At 39.8% G+C, this 17260-nt stretch overlaps 1 protein-coding gene and 1 long non-coding RNA gene across 6 annotated transcripts; one reads left to right on the forward strand and one right to left on the reverse strand.

The window, feature by feature from the left end:
• Positions 4677 to 15241, reverse strand: LOC109846269. The gene is made up of 5 exons (XR_002248469.1): positions 14756 to 15241; positions 11066 to 11181; positions 10518 to 10672; positions 10110 to 10227; positions 4677 to 4764 (listed from the first exon to the last, which is right to left on the reverse strand). It is a non-coding gene; the product is annotated as an uncharacterized LOC109846269 (long non-coding RNA).
• On the forward strand, positions 4686 to 13690 carry LOC109846238 (protein PIN-LIKES 4-like). 5 transcript variants are annotated; one of them, XM_020415464.1, is made up of 12 exons: positions 9207 to 9363; positions 9876 to 9988; positions 10090 to 10260; positions 10346 to 10425; positions 10541 to 10665; positions 11033 to 11154; positions 11268 to 11504; positions 12028 to 12120; positions 12316 to 12416; positions 13028 to 13080; positions 13142 to 13327; positions 13439 to 13690. In XM_020415464.1, the coding sequence occupies exons 3-12, from the start codon at positions 10126 to 10128 to the stop codon at positions 13561 to 13563; spliced, it is 1257 nt and encodes a 418-aa protein (XP_020271053.1). In that variant the 5' UTR covers positions 9207 to 9363; positions 9876 to 9988; positions 10090 to 10125; the 3' UTR covers positions 13564 to 13690. The 5 variants fall into 5 exon arrangements, with proteins under 5 accessions (XP_020271072.1, XP_020271053.1, XP_020271060.1 ...); XM_020415483.1 differs by lacking the exons at positions 9207 to 9363; positions 9876 to 9988 and adding an exon at positions 4686 to 4769 and having other exon boundaries at positions 10110 to 10260; XM_020415471.1 differs by having other exon boundaries at positions 9876 to 10260.

Consider the following 17260-nt stretch of genomic DNA (forward strand, 5'->3'; position numbering starts at 1 on the left):
AAAATGTGAAAAAAAAAAAAAAAAAAAAAAACATCCATTCCCACTATCTCTTCCTTCCTCCTTCTCATTATCTCCTCCGTTCTCTTCTCCTCCAATCACCAACTTTCATTCTCATCTCCAATGTTACATTAAACGCTGGGCGCTCCTGGGCGCCGGACTTGGCGCCCAGCGCTTAGACGCCTAGGCGGGCGCCTAAGCGGTTTCTGAGCGGTTTTTTTCTTCTGGGCGGTTTTTCTTTTTTTAATTGTGATACTTGAAATATATATACTCAATCACAACGCATAAATACAAAAATACCAACACATATGCTATCCAACCTTACTATCAATCACAAAGATGCATACATACTAAATGACAAGACATATAATATCCAATAACTAAAAGTTTATGTCCCAAAATATCAGCAAAAAGATAGTAAACAGGAATAGTCTAGATGTAATATAATGAATTAGCCATATGCATCATAATCAAATGTCATTCAAAGCATCATCATCATCATGAAGTTCTCCTCTACTCGCATACTTTTTATTTGAAATAGGAAAATTAAACTTAAACAATTAAACAAATAACTTAACAATAAACTAAATATGATATAAATATATTAAGTTGACATGTAATAAATTATAAATGCATAATGACAGTCATAGGTGGTTAGGTGCAGTTAATTTCCTTAAGCTTGAAACAATAAATCTCACACTTCGCTAGCCTGCTAAATTGAAGAACATATAATAAAAAATCCTCACAAGTAATAAGAATCTACCAAACATGAAACATCAGCGGATTAAACTTACTTATCTCTCTTAACAGTTAACATACAGAAAATTCAAGAGATTTAGGGACGTTACCTTCCAATCAACACAGATTTTACCTTCCAATCAATCAAGACAGATTTCTCTTAAACACAAAGCCAAAAATCAAGCAACCACACCTGGAAGCAACAGACACAAGTAAAGCAACCAATTTCCCTAAAATTATCAACACAAACCGAACCCAAGTTAATGAGACCGAATCTGCTTAAGAGCACAGCCGAACCCAAAAGTTTGAAGTCGACGAGCTCCACACAGGTTGAAGATGAGAACGCAAGTCCAGCATGAGGATGAGATCGACGAGCTCGAAGTTGGAGATGAGAACGACGAGCTCGAAAATGAGCTTCCCAGGTTGAAGACAAGCTCGAAAGTCCAGCACGAGGTTGAAGGCGAGCTCGAAAGTCCAGCACGAGATCGAACTAGGGGTTTTGGCGGAGATCGAAGACGAAGCTCCAGCACGAGACCGAACTTGGGTGAGATCGAAGACGAAGCTCCAGCACGAGATTGAAGATGAGCTCGAAAGTCCAGCACGAGGTTGAAGAAGAGCTCGAAAGCCACGCGGCAGCACGAGATCGAAGCGACGAGACGATTTTTGATTTTTTTCCTTTGCTGGCGGCGTCGGTGAAACCGTAAGAGATTTAGGATAGATTTTTTCACTTTTGAGTTTGGTTTGGGTTTTGGGTTTCGGTTTCTGTTTTGGGTTCGGGTTCTTGGGAGCCCAGAGCGCTTTTTTGGGATGGAATTTTGAGCGGCCCGTGTAATCGCCGTTTAGCCCTGGGCGGCCGCCTAGGCGCTCGCAGCGCCTAATCGCGGCCGCCCAGGGCATTTTGGAACGCTCTGGGCACCGCCTCCGCCTAGGCGGGCGCCTAGGCGGCCGCCCAGAGCGTGTTTTACAACACTGCTCATCTCTCACTCCTTCTCCATCTTTTCCCACATTCATTCTTACATTCTCCTCTCAACTATCTCCTTCATTCTCTTCCCCTCCCAATCCTCAACCTCACTCCTCTCTCCCACACCCTCCCCTTCCTTGTTTGGCCCACTCCCTCTTCACCTTTTAATCAGCGATCGATAGATCCCATAGCTCTTTATAAAAAGACTCAAACAAACCTGCTGCATGTTCCTCGAAGTCGTTGTTGACCTCCATACCACCACCAGCAGTAGCTTGATCCTCTTCGGAAGTCTCCTCATCAGAAGCGAACGATTCCTCTTCTATCTCTTCCATTTTCTGCTTGTCTTTGCCCGAGGGACCAGCGAGCTTACTGTCGCGTCTCTTTCTTTCCAGCACACTTTCTCGAACCATCCTCTCAGCGATACGCGCTGCAGCTCTAGCCATCAGCTCCTTAATTGACCTCAGAGGGACGGGTTCATTAGCAATCATAATCCACTTACAACATAGATATGTGAGCTCTAAGTAGCGGTCAGTATTCGAAAGACTGAATTTGGCTCCGGTACAGCCCGTCACATTCCACAGCCAAGCGCGAGTGCCGTCCACTAGCCTGCCACGAGTATGAAACCGTCGGTTCGGATTCCCGATGTATAACTGGTCATATCCAAATTGACAAGCAAACCGACACGGCAGATAAGGCTCTAAATAGCAGCGCTCCTTCACTCGGAAAATGAGGTGGTCTGGCCTTATGTTCATGAGCCATCTGGAACAGCCAACGTCGAGAGAGGTCCGGTCAGTTCCAGGCGCTTCTACATTGGTAAGCATCTCACCATATTTGCTGACAAATCGAAGAAGGCATGGATTGATCACCCAACCCTTGTGCAAGTGCAAGCTCTTCCTAACTTCCGAAAAGTCCCAAGCTATCCATCGACACTCCTCGTATAGTTGTAGCAAAGGAGTGGACAGATCTGCATTAGTAGGAGGCGACATCAAATCGGGGCGATGAAGAACCAGTCGTCCCATCAGATAGGTGTAAGGGAGCTCTGCCTTCGCCGTAGGGATCTTCACGGATGGGGTCCCCTCAGTTTGAGTAAAAGTTATAACCACTGACGAAGCCCGCAATGAATGCTGGCAATCATTGCCGACAAAAGAGATAAGCTCCTTCCGTAGGCAAGCTGGACAGCGGGAAATAACACTTCTATCGGCAAGGCATCCGAGTTCTGATATGGCACCACGTACTTCTTCAACCAAAGTGCGATATAACCGGCCAACAAAGTCTTGGGGTGGATGGACTTCTCCGCTTGCAACAAGAAGGTCTTGAACTTAGTTCCTGCACAAAATCTACCTTGGGCACTCGCGATGGTGTAAGATCGGGTGCCGTGTTTTTCAGCCAATTTGTTGATCTACGAAGGAGTTAGTGGTTTCAGTTCACAAACAGCTTTACCGGTTTTCTCCAAATTCTTGAATAGGTAACATGAGAATTGCTTCAAGCTTATTTGAGGAGACTTTTTCTTCGCAACTGGGTTAGTTCCGGCTAAAGCAATCTGATAATGACACGTGAGTTCCCATAACGTGTCGTATGGATTTTCAATTGATGTAGCTCCCGATTGGAGGGAAAATATTCCTGATACGGCATATCTCCAATTTATAATCCGGAGACTTTATGCATCTTATGGAAGGGTAGTCCTAATTCTCCGTTCCGAGTAAGAAATGTGTTGGTATCTGGATTGTACAGCTCTATTAATCCCATGAAATGGAGAGCGTTCACCGGTTATCCGTATTGAGTGGCGCGAATAGCTTCATACAATCTTATCAATTTTAATTCAGCACCCCATCGGTGAAGGATATAACATGTCATCCGGCCCCACCATGATTTGTCTGAAGAATGAGACCAACCTAAGCACCTGTAATTTTCGATAGGTAGCTCTCACCCTAGCTCAGCGAGGCGATTCCTAACTGTGCGAGCCACTATGGGTAGCTCCCCTTTAGGTGGATCCTCTAATCCCATCACGCTGGGGTGTAACCCTGTAATGTGTTTTCTGTCACTGGAACCCGGGAGTGAATGGTTGGTGACATATCCGCAAGGGATGTTGGTGTGCTCTTCTGTCAGGGTCCATGGCATCTATCGCGTCACTGCTTGCCCTCGCAATTCTGTTAGCGAACGATGACGAGGGAACGAAGGAAGATATAAGCAAGTTGTACCGTCACTGTGTAACCACCGTTCATCTTCGAGGTTTATGACGTCTGGATCCGTCACGGAATCGCCGAACATGTAATGCGTCTTCCTTAAAGGATGAGCAGGATCCGAATCTTCGGCAAATGGCGCGTCTGTAATTAACTGGCGCATGATGCGACGACCCCCCCTCCCGTACTAACTTAGAGAATTCATCTGGGAGGTCCAAAGCAAACTGAGAAGTGGACGGGATCGACGTCGGGTTATCAACAACAGTGTAGTATCTACTCCTATGGCCATCTATCTCGAATTGAGAAAACGACGTTGCAGGGTATTCAACTGAAACGAATAATGCGTATTTGTTAAACGCAGTGATGAAGAAATGTTAAGGCAACACAGGGCGTTGAACTCTTTTCACCAATCCGTGAGATAGAGTCACTATCTTGTAATTGGCGAGACGATTTTAACTGTATCACGAATATACAAGATAACGAACATTATTGCACGAACAGCGCGGTAACGTACCCTATCTTATGGAACGTAATACGGTAAAAATCGCCTCATATTGCCTTAAGACGCGTTTTGACCAACCAAAACGTATCTGATAAGCATCCACCCCCACGAAGGAGGATATCAGCTCTTCCCAACTGCCTCACCAAGGAGAACAGAGCGGAGATGTAATATAGAAGCGTCCACCCCCACAAAGGAGGATATCAGCTCTTCCCGACTGCCTCACCAAGGAGGACAGAAAGGGGATACAATATGCAATATGATATAATGAAGATTGAATTCATAAGCAGGAAATTACAAGGGCTTACCGGTAAAAGATAGACGCTCCCTCTCAGGTGACTGAGTAGCCGAACGGCTCCTCGTGAGGCGTGATCTCCTCGTCGACATGGCTAATATGCAATAAAAATCAACAACTCAATCAGATCAAGAATCGAGATGCACAAAGCGAAAGACTAAAAGGAAAATTATGAATCTTTGACTGAAATTCTACCAAATGGATTTTTTTTAGTTAAAGGTCCAATTAAACCTATACGACATTCTCAATTCAAGCTAAAGTGAGAGGAAAATCAAATATGCATGTCAATCAAACTAAGTGCTTCATACACAGCTCACATCCATAATCGAGTATGAAAATTCGAAGGACAAGATCAAGTCGAAGGTCACAAAGCCAAACCAAGGGTCTCGACCACGTCAATGTGCAGATTTACAAACTCACAGAATCATCCGAAATTAGAGCATGGGTATTGATTTGAGTTTCATGATCATACATACAAGAGTTAAACAAGAATTAAGTCATATCAAGTTGTCTACACAACCAAGTATCCCAAGGGCTTAATGTTGACAAGAATTCGAAACTAAGCTTCATTCAAGCGCCAGTTCATAGTCAAGCTTTAGTTCATCAGTTTCAAGGTTAACAAAGCTCAAAGCTCGACAAATTAAAGTAAGGGGTTGCGATCATACACACAAAGTCAAGAATTAGAGCCTCGATATTTCCCCTAAATCGAGAATCCTATTCAGTTCTCATACACGACCAGGGAATTCCCACACAAGTCAAGCAAAGAATATCAACTACTTCAAAAAGTTTGCAAAATCTATCAAAAATTTGGGCTAGAGTATGGACATGGACAACAATCATAGGCCTAAGCTATGCATAAGTCCGAGAACTACAGATTCAATCATCAACATCAATCAACCAAGAATTAAAGAAGAACTCGGTCATGTACAAGATCGAGATTCAAGTCATTAAACATCAATCAAGAGTTAAAGGAGGACTCAGCCATGTACAAGTTCGAAATAACCAAGAGCTAAAGGAAAATTCGGCCACGTATAAATCAGGCTCCACTCACATACAAATTAGCGACTTCGGCTTTCAGTCAACACATAAATTTAAGCTCGAGGTTCAATTCAGGCCTAAACCTAAAGAAGAGTTTGGCCTCGGCGATGCACGACACTCAGGTCATCAATATCAGTCAAAAATTTCGGCCATCATTCAAGCCCAAACCCAAATTTCGGTTTTCCCCAAGATTATAGAGTTGGGACTGCAGTTATCAAGCCATGCTCACAATTGAAACCAATAAATTCGGCCATCATCCAAAATCCAATCAAAATTCGGTTTTTTGCCCAAATTCAAGAACTAGGGTTTCAATCATTAAATCAAGGCTTAGAGAATTAGTTAAAATTGAAGTGATGAAATCAAAGCCATGAGGAGAGACTTACCCAAGTTTCAAGAAGATTGGAGCTTAAAGAAGAAGAAAATCCTAAATTGCCAAGCCCTAGCTTGTAAGGAGATGAAAATTCGGCCAAACTCAGGGACCTCTCAAAAGCCTCTTGATCTTAGCAAAGTTGAGGAGTTTGAGAACTCTTAAAGAAGAAGGATTTCTGTAGATGAAGAACTCTTGAAGAGATGGAGTTTGGGGAAGAAGAAACCGAAAATAAGGGGAAGAAAAGAAGGCTGGAACGGAAAATTAGAAGGGGGAGAGGGGAACAGAGACTTTAAGACCTTAAGTATAGCCAACCCAACCCGCTTTGTGCGGGTCGGATCGCTGCCCGACCCTCGAGCACGCAGGTCGGATCGATCTGACCCGTGTTCGCGCGAGTCAGACACGATCCGGTGTCCGTTTCATTGTATTCCCGCCCGCTTTCGTTCACTCTCGGAATGTTCGGAATCTAATTTCATATTTGCGGATAATTTCACGGCATTTTCACTCTTTCAGAATATTCGGGACCCACCGTCATACTCCAGGATAATTTCGCAGCATTTTCGCTCATATTCGGAATATTCGGGACCCACTTTCATATTTCCGGATGGCTTCGCGGCAGTTTTGCTCATCCACGGAATATTCGGGACCCACTTTCATACTCCCGGTTAATTTCGTTGCGTTTATGCTCATATTCGAGATGTTCGAAACCCACGTACGCTCCAATGGGTATACGAGTCTAAACTGTTTCCCATTTATGACGGGATGTTCCTGGAGAATACTACGTATAATAATTCTTAAGGATAACCCGGTAACCTCCAGCGGGTACACGAGGTTAAACTGATTCCCGAAACTCCCAGGAGTATACGAGTATAAACTGGTTCTCCTCAGGTTAACGCGAAACCCTAGGGTCAACGCCGGTCAACGCGTAGCCCAGGTCAACGTCAGTCAACATGTTGCGATGAGAGTCAACGCGTAGCCCCAGATCAACGCCGGTCAATGCGTTGCGATGAGAGTCAACGCCGATCGATACAAAACCCTAAGGTCAACACCGGTCAACACGTAGCCTTAGGTCAACGCCGATCAACACGTTGCGATGAGAGTCAACGCCGATCGATATAAAACCCTAAGGTCAACGCCAGTCAACGCGTAGCCCTAGGTCAACGTCGGTCAACGCGTTGCGATGAGAGCCAACACCAATCGATACGCCGCGTTGCAGCGTAGATAATTAGTTCAAAATCAACTTACAAATTTCGATTCGAGACTTCAACAACGGTCAAACGATAAACGCAGTACCAGAAGAATTTTAGTTGTTCGACAAAATACTGAATAGGTTAAAATGTGGAGAAGTCAAGAACTGGAATTAGTTGTAGGTCCTTTAACACCGATTGAAGGTGGGGGTCTATCACATCCAAAGCATTTCAGACTCCTCTATAAAAGAATGATGCTGAAACAATTTGGAGGGGGTATCTGTAAGCGTCTGAAATTGCCTATAAGTTCCCGCACGAAACTCGAATCAAAGAGTAGGCAAGTCAAGAAAATTCACCTAATCAACACGCGCGCGTCAATCAACTAGGGCGCATCGGTCAACACGCGCGCGTCAATCAGTTCGTGTGCGTCGGCCAACACGCGCGCGTCAATCAGCTAGGGCGCGTCGGCCAACACGCGAGCGTCAATCAGTTCGTGCGCGTAGGTTAACACGCACGCGTCGGTCAACACGCGCGCGTCGGTCAACACACGCGCGTCAATCAGCTCACGTGCGTCGGTTAACACACGCACGTCAATCAGTTCGTGCGCGTAGGTCAACATGCGCACGTCAATCAGTTCGTGCGCGTCGGTCAACACACGGACGTCAATCAGCTCGCGCACGTCAGTCAACATGCGCGCGTCAATCAGTTCGTGCGCGACGGTCAACACGCGTGCATCAATCAACGCGTGCAAGCCGACCCGCACCAGCGCGGGTCGGATCTGTCCGACCCGCGCCAGCGCGGATCAGACTTTGTCGACCCGCGCCCCCGTGAGTCAGCAGAGCCCGTCGCGCAGTCCAGAGCCTGTAACGCGTGTTCGACGGTTTTTAAAGCTGTTTTCACAGGATTTATCTGTTCCAGGGGTTCCCAACTGATTTGATATGATCCACAAACGTGCTTAGGCTGTTGTTAACTGAAGATAAAACCAAATCACTCATTCTCATCCAAATACCCGTGCCCGAGGCCTATAAATATCAGCTCAATGCCTCCATTTTACAGATCTGGAATTTGATCGAGAGGACGAGGTGATGCTGGATTGAAGAGTCAATGAGCACGAAATTTCAGTAAAGGGCAACGAGATCCCGACGAACTTCAGCACAAAGGAGAAGTCATTCAAAGGATCCGAAGCCCCGTATGACCGTTCCTTGAGATTAGGCTTAGTCTTAATCTCGAGAAGAGCTATTGATTTTGCTTGGTCAATTTCAGCGTTTCAAGCGAATACTTCCTTGGTGAAGTAGGAGCTCCGTCAATTTTCCGACAACCGGATCCGATCCGCGGTCGTCCACGGATAATCCCGGCACCGGCGAAGAACCCGCGCAAGCAAGAGTCGATAAACGGATCTTGTGTTTATTTTCAAGAGAGTTATAATTTTTATTTTCGTTATTTGAATTCGTTGTAAACGACTAAAGTTATAATGAAATCAATCACGAATGCGACTTTCGACGAAAACAAAGTAATTATATTTTCCCATCTTCATCATACTTACTATTTGCTAACCATTATTCAAACTATTCCATCATCTAAATGGTTCCAAGTTAGCTTTCTAAACAATAAAGATTCCTTTCCATCTACCATCATCAAGCCAAAGTGTCCACATACTCCTATCCTCTAATTTCAGCATGTAGACAATTAATATATGTCTTCATCAATTTTACATCACCTAGGATTCCTTTAATCCCTTTTGTGATGAGAGAGTTAGAAGCCCACTTATTCCATTTAGTCAAACATTAGTTGACACTTTCATCGGATGCTCCTTTGAATTTAATATGTATCCAAATAATGAGTTAACTAATTGGAGCCAAAAGGCTCTCTTATAAAAAAGGCAGCATTATAACTCAATCAGCTCATAAATTTAACTATATGTTTGCTTTCACTTTATGTTTTCTTTCAGTTATAATTTGAACTATTTTAGTATCCAATGAAAAGAGATATGGAAAGAAGAGGAAGAGAAAGAAAGAAGAAGTGAAGATCATCCTCTCCCTTCTCTCTTCCGGTCTGCCGTTTCTGCAGGTTTCATGGTTCAACCCTGGAGTCCCAGTTCATGGTACCTAGTCACCATTTTATTTCTTATGAAGTCAATGAACATTATTTCTTTTCAGAATTGATCTCTAGTTGACAAAAAATGGCATTCAATCTCTACTGTGATTTCCAATTCAGAGTGGACAAAACTAGTAAATTTAACATTAATTACTCCCAAAAGATAACTTGAAGAAAGAATTGAATATACCAGTTTCTTCATTATAACTGTTTTTCATTCATCACCATATAGCTAATCCTCGGTGGAAACACAACTTAGAGGGAAATGCAAGCTCTAATATGAGTACTAATGTTATATTTTCCTTTCCTGTACTTTAAATCATTAAGTACCATATTTACAGTTGAATCAACAAGTACAGTTGAAGGCAAACATATTTGACCCACTGGAGCAAGAATTTCACAAAGTCCAGTTTGTCGATGCTGATAAATAATTTTTTTTACAGTTCATGTGACAGTTTGATTTAATCTCTCTTAAAATGTTGCATTGATTTTTTTTTTATTTTTTCTATTTGTAATAAGGAATTTGGTGACAAGTAATTCTTCAAAAAGAAAGATACACTATCGATAAACAACTGGTTATCAACATCTTCCCTGTGAGGCTTCAAATTATCCTCTTATGCACCTTGGTTTTGGTGGGTTAATCAACAGAAAATCTAGTCACTTGAGGAAATCTAACCAGAAAATCTAGTCACTTGAGGAAATCTAACTTACACCGCTGATGTGTATATTGCAGAGAGGGATATAAATTTTTACCCGAAGCATCTTCATCATGGGTCTTTTAGGGCTCTTTCTCACTGCATCAATGCCAGTGCTGAATGTTCTTCTTCTAACTGCGGTGGGATCAATTTCAGCAACTAGTCGTGTGAACATCCTAAACCAAGAAGCAAGGAAGCATTTGAACAATGTGAGAAGTTTTCATATTTCCATATGTTCCTACTTATATTTCTTCACTTTATCTGTCACTGAGCATGATATGTTTGTTAAGGCAGGTGGTATACTATGTTTTCAATCCATCCCTTGTATCCAGCAATTTATCCCAGACAATAACACTTGAGAGCATGGTTTTACTGTAAGTTACTTTTTAAAGCGCAATTTTAGTGAATTTCTCCTAGTTTATGTTGCAGTTAGGTATGGTAAATTGAGAGAATGTTGAAAAAGTACCTTCTTTTTCACAAATAATGCAGGTGGTTTATGCCAGTCAGTCTCGTACTCAACTTTGTTATTGGTTCGGCACTTGGGTGGATTGTCATTCAGGTCACGAGCTCTCCTCCTCATTTAAGGGGCGTAATTTTGGCATCTTGTTCGGCTGGTAAAGGCTAAACATAGATTCAAATTAGTAGTTTTTTTCGATTTCTTGATCTGTTAAATATTGTAAGCCACGCATCCAAAAGTTTTAGAGTGGATGATGTATCATGACATAAAGCATTAGTTTCCTACCATCATATAAATATGCCTTGTACCCCCTAATTAGAGTTCTTTGTCATGGCTTCAGTAATCCCTTAAATTTTCAGAATAATTAGTTCCTATTCTATATGTTGACTTCAACAATTCTCATCTGAAAGTAGTAAAACTAAAAGCTCAGTTGCGTCATCATCATTTTACATTTCAGTATGAGGAAACCACTACTTTATATATAAGCATTAATTTAATTTACTTTCTACAAATTTGTCAACTAGGTAACATTGGAAATTTACTCATCATCCTTGTACCTGCAATGTGTAAAGAGAAAGGCAGCCCATTAGGAAGCCCAGATGTTTGCGATACGTATGGAATGGCATATGCATCTCTCTCTTTAGCTGTAAGTCTTTGAATCCTCTACATTTATCTGCACATGGCAACATCAGATTGTTCAGTTACCAAGCAAATTCATGTTACCATCCACATTACTCACGTGAAATCATTGTTATGTAGATAGGTACAATTTTGCAATGGTCATACGTATATAACCTTGTAAGGATATCTTCACCTTATAAAGAAGAAAATGTGAGTGCCAAGTTGTCAAAAATGGATTTTCAAGAAGAATCCAGATGTTTACTCCCACAGAGCTGTATGGCTAAGGAAATATCGAATAGCAATTGTTTATTATATACTCAATGTTTAAATGAGCCTGCATCTCCTCTTGAACCTTATGGGGGTAATGATAAGAAGGTCAGTACCTTGTGCTCAATTTTCATTGTCATATATCTAAGCACTCTAGTCATGAGCATCTTTGATGATCAATGAACAATAGCACATTTCTGTTAAGGATTGAATAGTCTTGAACTTCATCGTTAAGCTATACAAAATAAACGTAAGATCTATACAAAATAAACGTAAGATCTACAGTCATATGAATCTACAAAAACAATATCTAAAATATTCTTCTTCCTTATTTTGATGACAGTTTGGTACAGAATCAATTCCAAGCTTTACAATTCAGCAGGTTCACATAACTTTTTTATCTTTTACAGTTTCAGATAAGGGTTCATCCGCTGTCTGCTTTGTATAATCAAGAAACTCTAAGATAATGAAGAGAGTAATAACTTAAGCATAACCAGAGTGACTCTAATTTTTAAAACACTAAACAATTTCATATAATGAGGCAAAGCATGTACTAATCTTCAGCTTAATATTGATTTTATGTATATTCAAAAATATATAGACGCTACTTGGCCACTAAAGTTATTTACAGGTTCCGAGACTGGATGACAGAAAAACATTGTTGAGAAGGCTTTCAAGAATAATCGACATCAAAAAGTTGTTTGCTCCAGCATCCATTGGAGTGGTATACTAATTTTACTTTGTCAGAACCATATGCTTACATTTATCTAGTTAATTTGAGAAAACATAAAACAATAAATGAAACAGCGTGCTCAATGTATTTGTCACCATTCTCAGGCTGAAAAGTTTTAAGCTTGGTCCAAGTATGAATCTTTACTCAATTGATCGCTAATTGAATTTCCTTTTGTTCCTGGTTCAGATTATTGGGCTTATTATTGGCTCAGTCCCACAAATTAAAAGATGGATAATAGGACAGGGTGCTCCACTGCGGGTGATCCAAGATTCAGCTACTTTGTTAGGGTATGATTCTTCTCTTATGACTTTATACAAATGCAAGTCTTATTCACTAAGTTACAAGGATTTAGGTGCGGATGCAGGACACGGAGAATTTGTATAAGATAGGATACGGGACACGGCTAGACATACATGAATACATAATATTAATTTACATTATATCCACATTTTTTTTATTTCACATGCTATGAAATAAAATTCATGCCACATTTATGGTTCTTTTAGAATATAGTCGTTAAATTAGAAAATTCCTCATTCTTTAACTTGATATCCAAAAGACCATTTATAACCATAGTTTCGAACGGGGTACAGGTCAAACGAACCCAACTTCTGTCAATGAGTTTCAAGAATTGCATGTGAAGTGTACGATATACATCCAAAAAGTATATGACGAGTGTTTTAACTTGAAACACGTATTATATAATTGAATACACGTGTGAATAATTGTACGTAAATATCCAAGGAGTCTCCGCTGAAGTTTGGGTGTTGGACACGGGTACAGCTCCAAATAGATGCAACATAGCTCATTCATAATTACATGCATACCATCAACAATATTCTATGTATTTAAAGACTCATAAGCACATTCTTATGGCTTTCTTATTTTATTTATGCAGTAATGGTACAATTCCATGTATCCACCTGATAACGGGAGGAAACCTCACTAAAGGTGATAACTATTTTATTACTGTTGTTATATTGGTTCCATTTAACATTGCCTCAAATTCCAGGTCTACAAGGCCCAACTATAAAATTCTCCATTATTCTTGGAGTTATGATTGTTCGATACATTGCCTTGCCTTTGATAGGCATATTTATAGTTCAATGGGCAGTTCATCTAGGCCTGGTGCACTCAGATCCTTTATATCATTTTATTCTGCTGCTACAATATGCTGTTCCACCTGCAATGAACATTAGTAAGCCTGGAATATTCCCTCCATAACAAAGAGAATACTAATGTCATTTTTTTGTCAAATTTGTATCTTTCGCAAAACATATTTTCTAAGTGGCTTTGGTCTATTTGGCAGCTTCCATGGTCCAAATGTTCGAGGTAGGACAAGGCGAACTATCTGTTATCTTTCTGTGGACTTATGTTATGGCTTCAGTAGCCCTTACTCTTTGGTCAACACTCTTCCTGTGGATTGTCTCTTGAGAATCTGCATCGCTTCAGCATCAGAAATGGAAATGATTTCGCTATTTACTTGGTTGGCCTATAGAAGTAATAATGGAAGTAGAGCAAATTGTAAGCAGGGAAGTTGAGCCACTAGAATTTTGTTAATTCGAAGGCAAGTGATTCTTTGTTCTGATGTACTTAATTGTAAATATCTTCATTTTATGTCAGTTTTCATAGCTTATGCTCATATTGCAAGTTTACAACAGTACAATTCAAATACCATTTAGAATTTTTTGTTCTGCCTAATCTGCAATACCATCCTAATCCCTTGCTCACCCTAAAAGATCAGGGCACTTGGCATATTGGGTTTGATTATTTATAAAAAGGATGCCTAAATCCACATTCCACGCGTATATTGTCCGATGAAAAAAGAGAGAAGTTTTCCACGCAGAGGAATACTTATCCAAAAGAGGCAACAGTTAACAAAATAGAAATTAGAAATAAAACCTCTGATTCTTTTCCCCCTACGATCCGGAGACAGCAAATCTATCAGTTTTATAGTAGAGTCTGCACGAAAGAGAGAATATTTTCTACGCTAAGGAATACTTTACGGAGAAAAATGTGACATGCATATTATTAAGATAGGTAAAGTGTATCACGTGCAAAATGCGATACGCATATAAGTAAGATGGCATCTGCATAGTACCGTCGATGTTATGGACGTCTAGTAGAAATATCCATACGATGAACTTAGGTTCATTGCAAGGGATGCCAATCTTCTATAAGATGTACGTTAGGTACATGTTTTAATTTAAGGCTACTTATGTGATTATGAAGGTGAAGATTTTAACCCTCATAGAATTATAATGGTTATCTAAATGAACAAATACAAAAAAAATGTACAAACATGAATGCACTATCATCTGGAAACATTTAGTTTCAAATTGTGTCGTGATGAGTCTTTAATCTTTATATGCTCCTCATTTCTCGAGGGATTGAATGCTAACAAGGTCATCCTGCCATCAACCTATAATCTCTTAAATCAAGCACATCACAGTTTGTAACACAAGAAGTAAATTGATTTCTAAAATCAGGTAATAAGTTGGTTCCTGTTTAGATGAATCTATCATACAGAGGGAAAATTATGTGCCTGCCATGATTAAATACACAAAATATATATAATAAAAAGGAAACAAAATGTGACTAAAGCCCTAGATGGGAAGAAACTCACAAATATTTGGCACATCTTGAGCTCGAGGGATCGTGGAATTGGGAATCGGATAACAACGAGCACGGCGAGGGATCAAAACCACAGTGGCAAAGCTGATCTCTTTTAGACTCGCTCTCATTTTCTCCCCTATTTTTCTTTCTTCACAACAGCCACTCTCTCATAAAAAAAAAAAATTGTGCTGGAGTGAAAATGGCCGTGAATTTTACTCATGGCTGGCTCCCTCTATCCATCCTGATCAATGTTCCCTCCCTCTATTTGCATTGTCATCTCACAAAGAAACTCTAGCTTTACTTGGGTTGATTGATCTGCTGTTTCATCGTTAAATCATCTTTAATTCTGGATTTTTGAGTTCGGTGGGTTATTTTGGAGGACGATTGGCTGCTTTTGCTTTCTTTATTGCTTGATTTCTCCGAGATTCTACTGATTTGGAGTCGACCCCTCTACAAAAACATCACCGAGCTACTTCAGAATGTTGCTACAGATAAAATTCTTGAATGTAAACTGAGGAGGAATTTTCAAAACAATCCCGTTTACACTTTTAATCCCCAAAAAGACCTGTTTTCAACTTAATTTCAGAAACGACCTGTTTCAGCTAAGGTAAACGATCGGATCGAATCGAATACTAAGGTGTTCGTATTTGTATTTGTTTAAAATTATCGAATTCAAATACGGACTCTAATATTCATATATCTAGTTTTTCGAATTCGAACTCGAATACTTTGTATTTGATAAATATTCATGAATATTCACGAATACTTATCGAATATTAAAGTATATTTATTCTGCTAAAATTTTTTGATTTTCAAATAATATTAAAATTCATAAATAAAAATTATTCCTTTTTAATATATGATGTATATATATTTAAATCAAAATTTTAATTAGAAAATAGATTTAAGATTATTTTAGACTTAAAATCAGTATATAAAAGTTAAGTAGAAATGGTAAGTGAATTAAAAATATGACATCATATGTGTAATAATACAAATAATAAGTTGTGATTAAATTTTAAACGAATATTTAATAAACAAATGAATCGAATATACATCTGGTTAAATTCTATTTGTTAGTAAACTCGAATACTAAAAAATATTTGTTTAGTGGTAAATGAACTACCGAATCGAATATATGATCGAATAGTTATTCGAACAATTATCGAACTATTTGTTAATTATTTGGTTCATTTCCACCCCTAGTTTCAGCCAGGTGGGTTTATGAAAAAAAAATTTCCAAAACTTAGTTTAGTAAGCTTTACTAAACTTCACGGGAGTTCAACTACTATGAAGTTTCATAGTTCAAAATTTAAAAAAAAAATTTAACCTATAAAACTTCACGGGAGTTGAATTCCCGTGAAGTTTAGTAAAACTTACTAAACTTCACAGGAGTTCAACTCTCGTGAAGTTTCGAATTTTTTTTTCCAGAAACCGAACTTGGTTTCAGTGTTGAGACTGAAACCAGGTCGGTTTCTGCAATTAAGTTGAAAACGTTTTTTTTAGATTAAAAGTCCAGAAAGGACTGTTTTGAAAATTTGTCCTGTAAAATAATTTATCAGTTGTAGAAAATTACTTTTCATTTTAGTACTATCGGTTTTGTGGCTGCATGTTTTATTTTCCTCGCATTCTTATCATTTGTAGTAAACACAAATCTAACCTTATTTTAAGGTAAACCAATCAAGTTGCTCAAAAATGTTAAAAACCTTAAAAAACCATGAAAAGGGATATTTATGATTATGTTTCACATAATTATGGGAAATCCACCAAACAACCCCTAAGATATATTGTTTGTAGAACAATTTTTCACTGTAAATCCAAACTAAGTTTTAATTATCAAAACCGACCCATTTTTTTAATTACCAAAATCGACCCATTTTTTTAATAACCAAAATCGACCCATTTTATGCCACGTCAGCTTAATCACATTTCTTAATTAGTCGGAGTTGACAACCCCGACTGTTTAGGGCATTAAAAACTGGGTTTAAGGCTTCTAATTGGGTTTAACAACTCCTAAACAGTCGGGGTTGGCAACCCCGACTAATTAGGAAATGAGATTAAGCTTACGTGGCATAAAATGAGTCGATTTTGGTAATTAAAAAAAATGGGTCGATTTTGATTATTAAAACTTGGTTAGGGTCTATAGTAAAAATTTGTTCATTGTTTGTACGGTGCAGTCACTGAAAAGATCTTCAAATCGGTTTTCTTAACCTACGTCCAACCCGACCCGACCCATAATCCCGCCATCGAGTTATTTGCATTATTATTGCTCACGGGTCGGATTCGGTTGATCCCACAAATTTGTAACCCCACTCCATTTCAAAACTTTTTAGGGCAGGGTATGAAAAAAAATCCCCGTCAAGACAAGGGTACAGAATAACTTTATCCTTTGTTAAGCCCCTATTCCCAATTTTCCCTTCGTCCCTTTCCCTCTGTAGTCTGTTCACATGGCGACGACGCCTCCTCCGCCGGCACAGCCCGACGCTGTCCCAACGTCGTTAACTCCGACCCCTCC

Source organism: Asparagus officinalis, chromosome 1 (assembly GCF_001876935.1).
Source record: "Asparagus officinalis chromosome 1, Aspof.V1, whole genome shotgun sequence".
NCBI classification, from domain to species: Eukaryota; Viridiplantae; Streptophyta; class Magnoliopsida; order Asparagales; family Asparagaceae; genus Asparagus; species Asparagus officinalis.

What these genes read in the sequence shown, in the direction of transcription:
- LOC109846238 (XM_020415483.1), top strand. Translation starts at nt 10,126, where the DNA reads ATGGGTCTTTTAGGGCTCTTTCTCACTGCATCAATGCCAGTGCTGAAT. An exon ending in CAAGGAAGCATTTGAACAAT is followed by an intron (nt 10,261 to 10,345) that starts GTGAGAAGTTTT and finishes TTGTTAAGGCAG; the next exon opens with GTGGTATACTATGTTTTCAA. An exon ending in ATGCATCTCTCTCTTTAGCT is followed by an intron (nt 11,155 to 11,267) that starts GTAAGTCTTTGA and finishes ATTGTTATGTAG; the next exon opens with ATAGGTACAATTTTGCAATG.